This window comes from Schistocerca gregaria, chromosome 3 (assembly GCF_023897955.1).
Source record: "Schistocerca gregaria isolate iqSchGreg1 chromosome 3, iqSchGreg1.2, whole genome shotgun sequence".
In the NCBI taxonomy this organism is placed as follows: Eukaryota; Metazoa; Arthropoda; class Insecta; order Orthoptera; family Acrididae; genus Schistocerca; species Schistocerca gregaria.
This window is the reverse complement of record NC_064922.1, coordinates 480,135,198-480,148,196: the sequence shown is the minus strand read 5'-3', so window position 1 is coordinate 480,148,196 and position 12,999 is coordinate 480,135,198. Positions and strand designations below refer to the sequence as shown.

Genomic DNA, 12,999 nt, shown 5'->3' with positions numbered 1-12,999 from the left:
GGAGACAAATCTGGTGATCGAGCAGACCAGGGCAATATGTCGACGATCTGTAGAGCATTTTGAGTTACAACAGCGGTACGTGGGCTAGCGTTATCTTGTTGGAAAACACACGTGGAATGCTGTTCATGAATGACAGCACAGCAGGTCCAATCACCAGACTGACGCAAATTTGCAGTCAGAACGCGTGGGATAACCACGAGAGCGCTCCTACTGTCATACGTAATTGTACCTCCGATCGTAGTCTCAGGTGTAGGTCCAGTGTGTGTAGCACAATGGCAGGTTGGTTGCAGGCCCTCAACTGTGGCCTCCTCGTAACCATCCGACGGCCGTCACTGGGACCGATACAGAGCCAGCTTTCATAAGAAAACACAACAGACCTCCACCCTGCCCTCCAATGAGCTCTCACTTGACACCACTGAAGTCACAAATGGCGGTGGTTTGCGGTCAGTGAAATGCACGCTACACTGCGTCTGGCTCGGGGCTGTTCTTGAAGTAATCGATTTGTAACAATTCGTTGCGTCACTGTGGAGTCGACTGCTGGCCAGATTGCTGCTGCAGAAACAGAACGATGCGGCACAACCATACGGCGAACACGATGATATTTTCTGTCGGTAGTGCCATATGTCCGTCCAGAGCCCGGTTTTCTTGCGACCGTACGTTCTCGTGACCACCGCTGCCACCAGTCATGTACAGTGGTTAGGTTCCTGCCAAGTATGTCTGAAATATCGCAGGAAGAACACCCAGATTTCGTAGCCCTATTACATGACCTCGTTCAAACTCAGTGAGGTGTTGATAACGGCGAATTTGTTGCCTTGGCAATTTGGCCTAGAAAAGCATTTAGCATCTATTGATTTTGAGAAAGCCTCTGATAACTGAAAAAGACCCCTTCTCTGGAAAATATTGGAAACAAAAGATTTGCTAAAACGTATTTTTAATATTGTAAAGAGTCTCTACGTAAATAGAAAAATAGTTATAAGTTCAGGTTCGAAAATGTCAGATGAAATTTTAATAAATCTTGGTATCCGACAAGAGTGCAGTCTATCATCCACTTTATTTAATGTATATATTGATGACATACATATTAAGTAGAAAGATGCTAGGAATTAAAACAGGATCATATAACATTAAACTGTTATATGCTGAGCAGTATATAGTTTGAGACAAAATACAGTACTTTACAACTTCACTATATCTGCAACTGAGACAAAGAAAATCTCTTTCAAAGGAAAGAATCCAGTCAGATCGAAAATAGTAATAAATGAGAATTTTTTTTTGAAAAAGAGCACCAATTACCTAGGATATGTATTAGTTTCCATTGTGACAAAGATATTGACAAGAAGGTTAATAAATATAAAGACATCTGCGGAACAATTAGTGGAACTTTGAGAAGAAAAACAATAAAAGAAATACAAATAAAATTCTGCTCAATTACGGTCCTCTTGTATATGGTTCTAATTTATGGAGAATAACAAAAAAAGGTAAATCACGTATTGAAGCAGCTGAGATTAAATTGATGAGATATGTAAGAAGCTGTAATAAAATAGGTAAAATAAAAAATGAAACAATAAGATCAGATTTAGAAATCATTCCAGTTAATGACAATATACGAGAAGATAGAATGAAATGGAAGGATTTTGTTGGTGGAATGACAGAGAATAGATTTCCATAAAAAGATATTTAGTAATAGGCAACTAGAAAGAGAGAACTAGGCAGTCCTCGTAAGAGACGGATGGGTGGATGATAGAGACCAGATTACAGCACGTAATCCTTGGAAGGGGATGATAATGATAATGGTGATGATGATGAAAGGCATTCTACATCAGCTCACTAGGTCCAGTCTCAAAGGTAACTAAAGCTCACGACTGTTACAGCGAGTATCTAAACCTGATTTGCATTCTCATAGTGGCGCTCCTGGCGCCACTCTTATGCGACTAAGGCGAAACGTCATTAGACCTCATGTTTCAGATGTAGAAACACGCACACTAACTTTGGTTTATATCCCACTACTCCTTCTTGGTGTTGCGATTGCTTTTCCCCATTGTATAGTGTAAAGTGCGGGGCCACCACTTGGTTTCCGTTATTGGAGGCTGACGTCCCATTACGTAGTCTGTATGTAAGACAGGACCAGGTTCTAACCCTGTCGCATGATTGCGTGGCTCGCGTGTTTCAGTTCTGGGCGGCGTACGTGCCTTGCGAGTCGCAGCAGCTGAACGCGGTGCAGCTGACGCTGGAGCAGATCGACCTGATCCGCCGCTTCATCGACAAGTACCCCGGGCAGCTCGCCTTCGCCGCCTCCGCAGACGGTCAGTAATCACTGCCAGCATGAGCGCTGCCGCGGAGGTCGCGATAAGGCCACCTCCAGGCATGCGGGCTTCATACATGTTAACACCTAGCTATCTGTGTCAATTCTTAACGTCTTGACGACCACCGACTCTCTTCCAGTAATCACTACCAGCATAAGATCGCTGTCCCAAGGATAGCATTAAGACGGTCTATAGGGATGCGGGCGCGTTAGAGTTGATACATATTAATGCTAGTAAACTTCCTCTGTGCAAGCTCAGCTCATTGATGACCTTCTTTCATTTCCTTTCTTTCACAAGGGAAATTAGTTCCAGGATAAGAGGTTCAAAGAAGTAGAAAACTCAGTTGTGGGGAAGGCGGATAGTCGTCTTTGATTCATTGGTAGAATTTTGGAAAGATGTGGTTCATCTGTAATGGAAATCGCTTATAAAACACTAATACTGAGTACTGCTCGAGCGTTTGGGATCCCTATCAGGTCGGTCTGAGGGAGGAAATAGAAGCAATTCAAAGGCGGGCTGCTAGATTTGTTACTGGTAGGTTTGACCATCACGCGAGTGCTACGGAAATGCTTCAGGAACTCGGGTGGGAGTCTCTAGAGGAAAGGAGGCGTTCTTTTCGTGAATCGCTACTGAGGTAATTTAGAGAACCAGCATTTGAGGCTGACTGCAGTACAATTTACCTACAGCCAACTTACATTTCGCGGAAAGTCCACAAAGATAAGATAAGAGGGATTAGGGCTCGTACAGAGGCATATAGGCAGTCATTTTTCCCTCGTTCTGTTTGGGAGTGGAACAGGGAGAGAAGATGCTAGTTGTGGTACGAGGTACCCTCCACCACGCACCGTATGGTGGATTACGGAGTATGTATGTAGATGTAGATGTAGGTGTAGAAGTATCCTTTGAGATACCCCACCAATCCAAAAAGTTTCAAGAGTGGATTAATGAAAAAGAGATAAACACTAAGATTATAGTTTTAATTCGTCAGGTGTTCTATATAATCTCCCACCACTTGAATACAACATAACGTTCGTAGAAACAAGCGAAATCCTTCTGTGGGATGTTACTCAAGTGCTACTTTTTTTCTCTTTATTTGAGGATTGTATCGATGGCACCAAGTCTTGCCAACAGTGATGCTTTTTCCTGTCAAGAATTGTCCATAATTTGCATGTCACGTAGGCTTCCACTTGTCTATTTTTTATTGTTCTGGAGTATAGGTGTACGGGATAAACTTTCCACACATTTTTTCTTCTTCCAAACGTTTAGAGAATGTCTTGGACACTTCATTCAGAAATACCATTCTACTGCAATTTGTGCCACAACAACGTGACCGATCGAGGTGGGGCAGTGGTGGTGCACTGTACTCACATTCGGGAGGATGACGGTTCAAAGCCGCGCCCGGCCATCCAGATTTAGGTTTTCCGTGATTTCCCTAAATCGCTTCAGACAAATACCGGGATGGTTCATTTGAAAGGGCATGGCCGATTTCCTTCCCCATATATCCCTAATATGAGCTTGTGCTCCGTTCTAATGACCTCGTTGTCGACGGGACGTTAAACGCTAATCTCCTTCCACAGCAACGACGACAACCTGCGACAGCACATCCGCTACTGAACAGCACCTACTCACAACTGACTGGTTGAATTCACATCAGTTGTTTACAGTTGTTAGTTTACGGACCCATCGTCATTTCTGCGCTAACGTCGCTTATGCGCTATGGTAAAATCAGTCAAGAAATTTTTGGACGGACGGTATGTGTTAGCCTCTATTCTGAGTATGCGTGTTAACTGAACGTTGCACTGACTGAGCACGATAACAATGTCGGAGAGGTAATTCTTTCCTGCAAGCTATCTTTTCGCTATGCGGCCATCCACCCCCAGAAGATCGAATCTCAGATGTACAATGGTGCGCAAAACTTAAAGACGAAAGTAACTCTCACATGATGTGCCACTGCCAAGTAAAATAGCTCGATGGAACTTGGACCACACATAGAGAGAAGTGTTACTACATAGTACAATACAGTGCAGTCCAGAAGATAAGAAGGAAATAAGAGACGAACAGAAATTACTTTTACTCAGAGACAACAATTACATTTAAGTCAGCGTGATCTATAACGGTCCCCTGGACATTACAAAAGGAAAGACGAGATTCTTAATAGTATGTATAATCACCACGGACGGCACTTGCTGTGAAACGTGCTCCCATACTGGTCCAACGTTGATAATGAGTTACCGTGGTCGGGCGTTGCATTGCCCCACCAATCCTGTGACACCTGTTGGATGGTCGTTGGTGCATGTGGACGCTCTGCAAAACATCTTCAAAACGCATCCCACAAGTGCTCGATGGGATTTAAGTCGGTGGAACGGACAGGCGAATCCATTCGGCTATTATCTTCCACCTGCGCTGTTCGATGCGGTCGCGCGCTGTCATTCATGAAAATGAAGACTAGGCGGAATGCATCTATGAATAGACGCACATAGGGAGGGATTACAGTGTCATAACGTTGACCTGTGAGTGTAGAATGTTTAAGGATCTGGAGGACAATAGGATGCAAATTACGCCTACCCGCATCATATCACCTGGACCGTCAAAACGATCACGTTCTACAAAACTAGACGAGCCGTCAGATGGCGAGAGGTGGGAAAACGTAATGTACTCAGAAACATTGTAGAACATGATCGCATGAAATCTGAAATCCAGACTTCGATTTATTAAATATGCTCTATTACCTTCAGAACGCATTAGATAGTCAAAAATTTTTGGACGACGTCATATAAGCTTTGAATGGGGTCACAAGTTATTGATATACCTCCTTACACACACCTTTCATATACAGGGTTTTAAAATAACGTATTTTAGCCCCTGTGGGAAAATGTGCTAAACGGATGTATTGTACACCACATTATATGAGAAACTTTGCTGCTCATTCTTTGGAAATATCAGTCTCTACATGAACCTATTAACTCAAAATTTTTCTCATTTCAGAAATGTTGCTGAGACAGATTTCCCGTTGCTTGAACAGACCACGAGAATACTGCGGGTTCATAGGGTCCAACGGGCACAATATTTCAGCGCGCCTGACGATGGCGACATGTATGATCGCCGAAATATTGTGCCCATTGGACACTATGAACCGACAGTATACCCGTGGACTGTTCGAACAACAAATACTCAGAGAGAAACTGAAGAATCACAGATATCTCGTTGATAAAATTTTTGGATTATTTTCTGGCAGCACACTGCCTTGATATTTTTCTTAGCTTCTTTATCCCTACTATACTTCACAAGTAATAAATAAACATACAAGTTGTGAAATATGGCACTCAATGTGGTTATTAGTGGTATTAGCCTCTTCTGTGACCCAATTTTTGTCTATTGTCGAAAGTACCCCTGATTGTTATTAATTGTTCAGTCTTGTAGATTTACGTTTCATTAATCAGATGTAGTGTTTCGTCTCTCATAACTTTCAGAATTAGCCACTATGAAGGGAAGCTGGATACTTCTCAAATGAAACTAGGTTTCAAACTATGTATAAAATATTTACTTACAACTTTCTTCATATGTCGAAGGCAATTTCGGTATTGCATGAAAGTATTCTCTGGGTTCGTTAGTTCTACGATTTAATTAAATAAATTGTTGGAATTTACAGTTATTGACCAATTACACAGGCAACATTAACAAAGAGAAACAAGTCCAATTATAAACACACATTTAATGATAGAGCTGGAATAATGCTCAGTACTTTTGATCAAGAATCTCGCTTAGATAGCTAGAGAATTAAAACTCTTCATCTATGATGGAATTAGTTATTTTTATGAAATAATGACAATTACATTATCAGTTTATTGCAACACTATCAGTATAGTGTATTTATTTGCTAAAAGTCCGCAGCTCGTGGTCTCACGGTAGCGTTGTCGCTTCCCGAGCACGTGATCCCGGGTTCGATTCCCGGCGGGGTCAGGGATTTTTCCTACCTCGAGATGACTGGGTGTTATTGTGTCATCATCATTCATCCCCATTACGGTCGGAGGAAGGCAATGGCAAACCACCTCCAGTAGGACCTTGCCTAGTAAGGCTGCGCGGGTCTATTACCTTCAGAACGCTTTAGATAGTCAAAAGTTTGTGGACGACGTCATATAAGCTGTGAATGGGATCAGAGGTTATTGATATACTTCCTTACATACACCTTTCATATACAGGGTTGTAAAAAAACGTATTTTAGCCCCTGTGGGAAAATGTGCTAAATGGATGTATTGTACGCTACATTATATGAGAAACTTTCCTGCTCATTCTTTGGAAATATCAATCTCCATTACGGTCGGAGGAAGGCAATGGCAAACCACCTCCACTTGGACCTTGCGTAGTAAGGCTGCGCGGGTCTCCCGCGTCGCTCTCCTATGCTCTGTAAAGGAGTATGGGACTCATCATCATCATCATCATCATCGTTTGCTAAAACTTACAAAACATGCTGATATGAGCGGAAATAACTTACAAGAGTGTCTCCTAGTAAGACAGGAGAATAGAAGTAGGAAGAATGGAGTGTATTTTACGCTTACATAATAAAGACCACAGATACCTAATACATGGATGTAGTTGTGCTGTCACTGGTAAATATATAAGAAAAGCAGTTGTTGTGCTAAATTGCTTGTACAAAAGATCTTCTTGATTTATATTTTTCTTGAATTGTGTTACATGTCTCACTCCATGAAGACTTTATTCCAATCACCTATTTCTTAAATTTCTCCTGTAATTTACCTCTTCTGGTCTTTTCATGCTCTATTGTTTATTATTGGAGTCATTTCTGTAATATGGAGCTATAACATGATCTTTTACTCTTTTGATATTCTATAAGGACGTCATTGTATTACAAAGAATCTGGACCCTTCAGAACATAAACATGTCTAGTATTTATTTGGTAATGTCACTCCTAATTGATTTGAAAGGAAAATTTTGTTCCAGATAGTGACTCAAATATGCCATGAAATGTATGTCTGGTTTATGATAAACAACAATCTACTTACCTAGTTTAAAATTATTTTGTCATTGAAGAAGCGCTGGTGTAACAGCAAAAACCAGTGGGCTCATTACCTGATCTGGTAGATAACTTCATAACACCTCATTGTAGTTGAACATAACTTGAGAACGTTACATTCTAGACTGCCTTTGTAATGATTTACATTGCATGATTAGTAGTACAGTTACATTTAAAATTAATTAAAAGAATTTGTTCATGACAATTTCTATTCGTGATATAATATTTTGTATACAAATTTGTATCACACAAGGGTAGGTCTCCTAATAATCCTCAAGTGACCCTTTTACGACATTTACAAGGATACTTTCAATTTTGTTTTCGCAATATGTATGTGGAGTCATCTCTACAACAGATTTGTTATAGGATATTTCATAAAGGCTGAGTTGAGTGCCTATGAAATATGTCATTTTGGTTGCGATTGCAAACAAAACGTTGTCAAATTTATAATTGTGTGTCCTTTCGATATAGCAACATCAAGTTAGATGTGATATTAGCTTCAAGGACATGAGAATAAAAAAAAATTAACATTCCCAGCAGCAGGTGGGAATGACTGCTGAACTAGCCATAGTACATTCATAATGCAATGTAGTTGGAGCACAACAGTCAGATTCAGTCACTGCTGGACTGCCGCTGTTAATTGGTTTGCATCAATATTTGTCAACATCTAGACAAAAAATACAAGAATGAGAGTAGAAATTTCTTATTTCTAAGTCTGATTATTTATAATTTTGGTTTCACTTGTCATTTATTTGTCTTCAGTTACTTCTTGCTCTCATTATTGGCACATTTTTGTCCGAATGGATGATATTTTAGCCTGCAGAAATAATTCCAGGGTTCTGCTTGGTTATGCATTTCAAATACATTTAATAGGGTATTGCTTTGTATGTTGTACATTTTAATCAACATTTTCAATACTGTTTTCCCCAAAACACATCCAGTCATGAGGACAGAAAAGCCCGTTTATGCTACTCATGATAGAATTCTTACCAAAAAATATACTCCAAAAATATTACAGCAAATATATTCCCGTTGCTTCACCATTAACATTTTAATAGGAAAACTTCACTTCCAACAATTTTTGAATTCGTTTTTACAAGACATTTTCATATTAATACTACTACTATTAATAATAATAACAATAATAATAATAATAACTGCAAATGTCACAATTTACACAAAGTAAATATGCATGGTAATTTTTAACCAGTGTCACATGAGTGCTAACAGTCTTTATATACATTTTTGCATTAAAATATATGTGTCAGTTTCATGTAAATAATATCCATACCATAAACATAGGTTGTTGTTATTCTTCATACTTTCCCGGCGATCTGTTGACATCTTGGATATTCGGGAATCCAGCCGGATGTTCGCGTCGTTCTCGCACGATATTTCAACGCTGTCTTCTTCAGGTGCTACCTGAGACTGGTCCTTGGGTCGATCGAGTCCAGCATTTATGCCTGGGAGGAGCTGGGCGTTCCCTAATCGGTCCGCGCCGAGTCGAGTGTTCCATCTGTGGTCCGCGCCCGCCAGACTCGGCTTCAACAGACCCCTCCAGTCGCAGATGTTCCGACTGCCGTTGGCGCCGGTTTTGGCCGTCCTCAACGGTTGTGGTTGTCATTTGAGGTGTGTCAGACCCGATATGAGATGTTAGGTACTCTATCTCATGACTGTTACTACGGTTTCCACTTCTGTTGCATGCTGGGCGCTCCCTAATCGGTCCGCGCCGCGTCGTGTGTTCCATCTGAGGTCCGCGCCCGCCAGACGCGGCTACATTGTCCCTCTCTGGTGGCCGGTGTTCCCTCCGCCGTCCGCGCCCGGCCTGGCCGTCTTCTGAAGTCGAGTTCATGACCTGGGGTGTGTCAGATCTGGTCTCTAATGTCCAACACCTTGTCTCACAGCTGTTCCCTCGGTCTCCACTTATATTTCTTGCTGAATCCTGGAGTGTCCTGCGTTGAGTTTTCACTAGCTCAAGCGCTGGATTCCAGGCAGTGCTGATTTGGTATCCCGAGTCACGGTTGATTAGATTGTCTGTGACCTTAATCTCAATTGCTTCTTTAATGACACTGTCCCAATATCTTGAGGTCTGTGTCACAATCTTGGTGTCATTGTAATCCATTGAATGACCAAGTTCCAGACAATGCTCTGCTATGGCTGATTTAGTTGCCTGCCTGAGTCTGGTATGTCTCTGGTGTTCTTTACACCTGATGTCCACAGTTCTGGTGGTCTGGCCAATGTATGACATCCCACACTGGCATGGTATGTTGTAAATACCTGGCTTGTGTAGCCCCAGGTCATCTTTTACAGTCCCCAGCATAGCCCCAATTTTTGTGGGTGAGCAAAATATGCTCCTGATGTCATATTTCTGGAGAATCCTGCTGGTCTTGGTAGAGATAGGTCCGGCATATGGTAAGCATGCCATCTTCTGGTTCTTCTTCTGGATCCTTTGGCCGGTTGGCAGGTTGAAGTGTCTTCTGGATATCTCTAGAGGAGTACCCATTCCTGCTGAACACTGATTGTAAGTGTTCTATTTCTGTGGCCAGACTATCAGGATCTGACAGAGTTTGTGCTCTGTGGACCAGTGTTTTGAGCACTCCATTCTTCAGTGCCGGATGGTGGTAACTGCTGGCTTGAAGGTATAAGTCAGTGTGCGTAGGTTTGTGGTACACACTGTGTCCAAATGTGCCATCTTCCTTTCTCTTCACCAGAACATCCAAGAATGGAAGTATTCCATCCTTCTCCATTTCCATTGTGAACTTAATGTTCGGATGGCAAGAGTTCAGATGTAGCAGGAACTCATCTAACTTCCTTCTACCATGGGGCCAGATGACAAAGGTATCATCCACATACCTAAAAAAGCACTTGGGTTGATATCTGGCTGAAGAGAGTGCTTCCTCTTCAAACCTTTCCATAAATAGGTTGGCCACCACTGGTGATAGAGGGCTACCCATCGCCACCCGTTCTGTTTGTTCATAAAATTGACTCCCATATAGGAAGTACGTCGATGTCAGTACTTGCCTGAACAGGTCAAGGAGAGCCCCATTGAACTTCTCTCCAATAAGCTCAAGTGACTCCTTCAGTGGTACACGTGTAAAGAGAGACACCACATCGAAACTAACCATGATGTCTGTGTCTGTGATGTGTTGCTGGCCCAGTCGATGTAGGAAATCCTCTGAGTTCCGGATGTGATTATGCACATTTACCCACATGTGGTGTCAACATCTTCTTCAGGTATTTCGCAGTAGGGTAAGTTGCTGCACCAATATTGCTGACAATAGGTCGCAGTGGAACCCCATCCTTGTGAATCTTGGGGAGTCCATAAAGTCTAGGGGGTGTTGGCGCTTTGGGACGCAGCTTCTTGATGACTTGTTCAGGTAGGCCTGTCTCCTTCAACAGAGCCCTGGTCTTTTTGTCCACTTTCTCTGTAGGGTCGCTGGCTATTGACCTGTATGCAGGATCCTCCAGAAGTTGTTGCATCTTTCTGTCATATTCTGTCTTTTGTAGGATGACTGTGGAGCTCCCCTTGTCTGCGGGCAACACCACAATGCTGTCATCCTCCCGGAGTCGCCTCAGTGCCACCCTTTCATCACCTGAAATGTTGGATTTGGGTGGCTTGGTCTTGGTGAGCGCCCTGCAGGTTTCTCTTCGGATCTCTTCGGCCACACTAGAAGGAAGCGTGATGGCCACTTGCTCAACTGCACTGACAAAGGCTGTGACAGGAACGTTTATAGGGGTCACTGCGAAATTGAGGCCCTTGCTAAGTACTTATAAGGTGGCCTCATCGAGTTTCTTGTCAGTTAGATTGACCACTGTGCGTGTGTCCACAGTCTGTTGCACCTTGTTGTTGAGGCGCTCAAACTTGGCTAGCTGGCGTGCCATTGACTTCTTGCTGGTGCATTCTGCTAGAGACCAGGAGGCAACATCAACCTGGTCCCAGTCTTGAGTGGTTAAGGAGGCTGCTATAGTTAGGTGAAGATACAGCAGTTCCCTGGATGTCAAATCCAATCGGTGGCGCAGGTCGCGCACTCTCTCTCTCTAACCAGAGCGAGACTAGCTCGGTGTTTGATCCTGTTTGCCGCTCTCGAGTTAATGTGATGCTTGATCCTGGCGAAAACTGGAACTACTTCACCCTCTCGGCATCTCAGCAGGAAACTGAGAGAACACCGCATCCTCCCTTTCCTTTGTCGAAGCTTGTCCAGATTCTTGATGTTACGGTACATCTCCTCCCCGTAGAGTCTTCTGATGTAATTCTTCATACTTTCCCGGCGATCTGTTGACATCTTGGATATTCGGGAATCCAGCCGGATGTTCGCGTCGTTCTCGCACGATATTTCAACAGCGTGCCTCGCTGTCTTCTTCAGGTGCTACCTGAGACTGGTCCTTGGGTCGATCGAGTCCAGTATTTATGCCTTGGAGGAGCTGGGCGTTCCCTAATCGGTCCGCGCCGAGTCGAGTATTCCATCTGTGATCCGCGCCCGCCAGACTCGGCTTCAACGGACCCCTCCAGTCGCGGATGTTGCGACTGCCGTTGGCGCCGGTTTTGGCCGTCCTCAACGGTTGTGGTTGTCATTTGAGGTGTGTCAGACCCGATATGAGATGTTAGGTACTCTATCTCATGACTGTTACTACGGTTTCCACTTCTGTTGCATGCTGGGCGCTCCCTAATCGGTCCGCGCCGCGTCGTGTGTTCCATCTGAGGTCCGCGCCCGCCAGACGCGGCTACATTGTCCCTCTCTGGTGGCCGGTGTTCCCTCCGCCGTCCGCGCCCGGCCTGGCCGTCTTCTGAAGTCGAGTTCATGACCTGGGGTGTGTCAGATCTGGTCTCTAATGTCCAACACCTTGTCTCACGGCTGTTCCCTCGGTCTCCACTTATATTTCTTGCTGAATCCTGGAGTGTCCTGCGTTGAGTTTTCACTAGCTCAAGCGCTGGATTCCAGGCAGTATTGATTTGGTATCCCGAGTTACGGTTGATTAGATTGTCTGTGACCTTAATCTCAATTGCTTCTTTAATGACACTGTCCCAATATCTTGAGGTCTGTGTCACAATCTTGGTGTCATTGTAATCCATTGAATGACCAAGTTCCAGACAATGCTCTGCTATGGCTGATTTAGTTGCCTGCCTGAGTCTGGTATGTCTCTGGTGTTCTTTACACCTGATGTCCACAGTTCTGGTGGTCTGGCCAATGTATGACATCCCACACTGGCATGGTATGTTGTAAATACCTGGCTTGTGTAGCCCCAGGTCATCTTTTACAGTCCCCAGCATAGCCCCAATTTTTGTGGGTGAGCAAAATATGCTCCTGATGTCATATTTCTGGAGAATCCTGCTGGTCTTGGTAGAGATAGGTCCGGCATATGGTAAGCATGCCATCTTCTGGTTCTTCTTCTGGATCCTTTGGCCGGTTGGCAGGTTGAAGTGTCTTCTGGATATCTCTAGAGGAGTACCCATTCCTGCTGAACACTGATTGTAAGTGTTCTATTTCTGTGGCCAGACTATCAGGATCTGACAGAGTTTGTGCTCTGTGGACCAGTGTTTTGAGCACTCCATTCTTCAGTGCCGGATGGTGGTAACTGCTGGCTTGAAGGTATAAGTCAGTGCGCGTAGGTTTGTGGTACACACTGTGTCCAAATGTGCCATCTTCCTTTCTCTTCACCAGAACATCCAAG

General features: G+C 43.5%; 1 protein-coding gene across 1 annotated transcript in view; it reads left to right on the top strand.

Annotated features, from left to right (window-relative positions):
- LOC126354117 (dipeptidase 1-like) overlaps positions 1-12,999 on the top strand; it is a 447,156-nt gene that overhangs the window by 219,676 nt on the left and 214,481 nt on the right. The window contains exon 4 of the mRNA XM_050003512.1: positions 2,171-2,303. Within this exon, the coding sequence (XP_049859469.1) occupies positions 2,171-2,303 (133 nt within the window). The remainder of the gene's footprint in view (positions 1-2,170; positions 2,304-12,999) is intronic.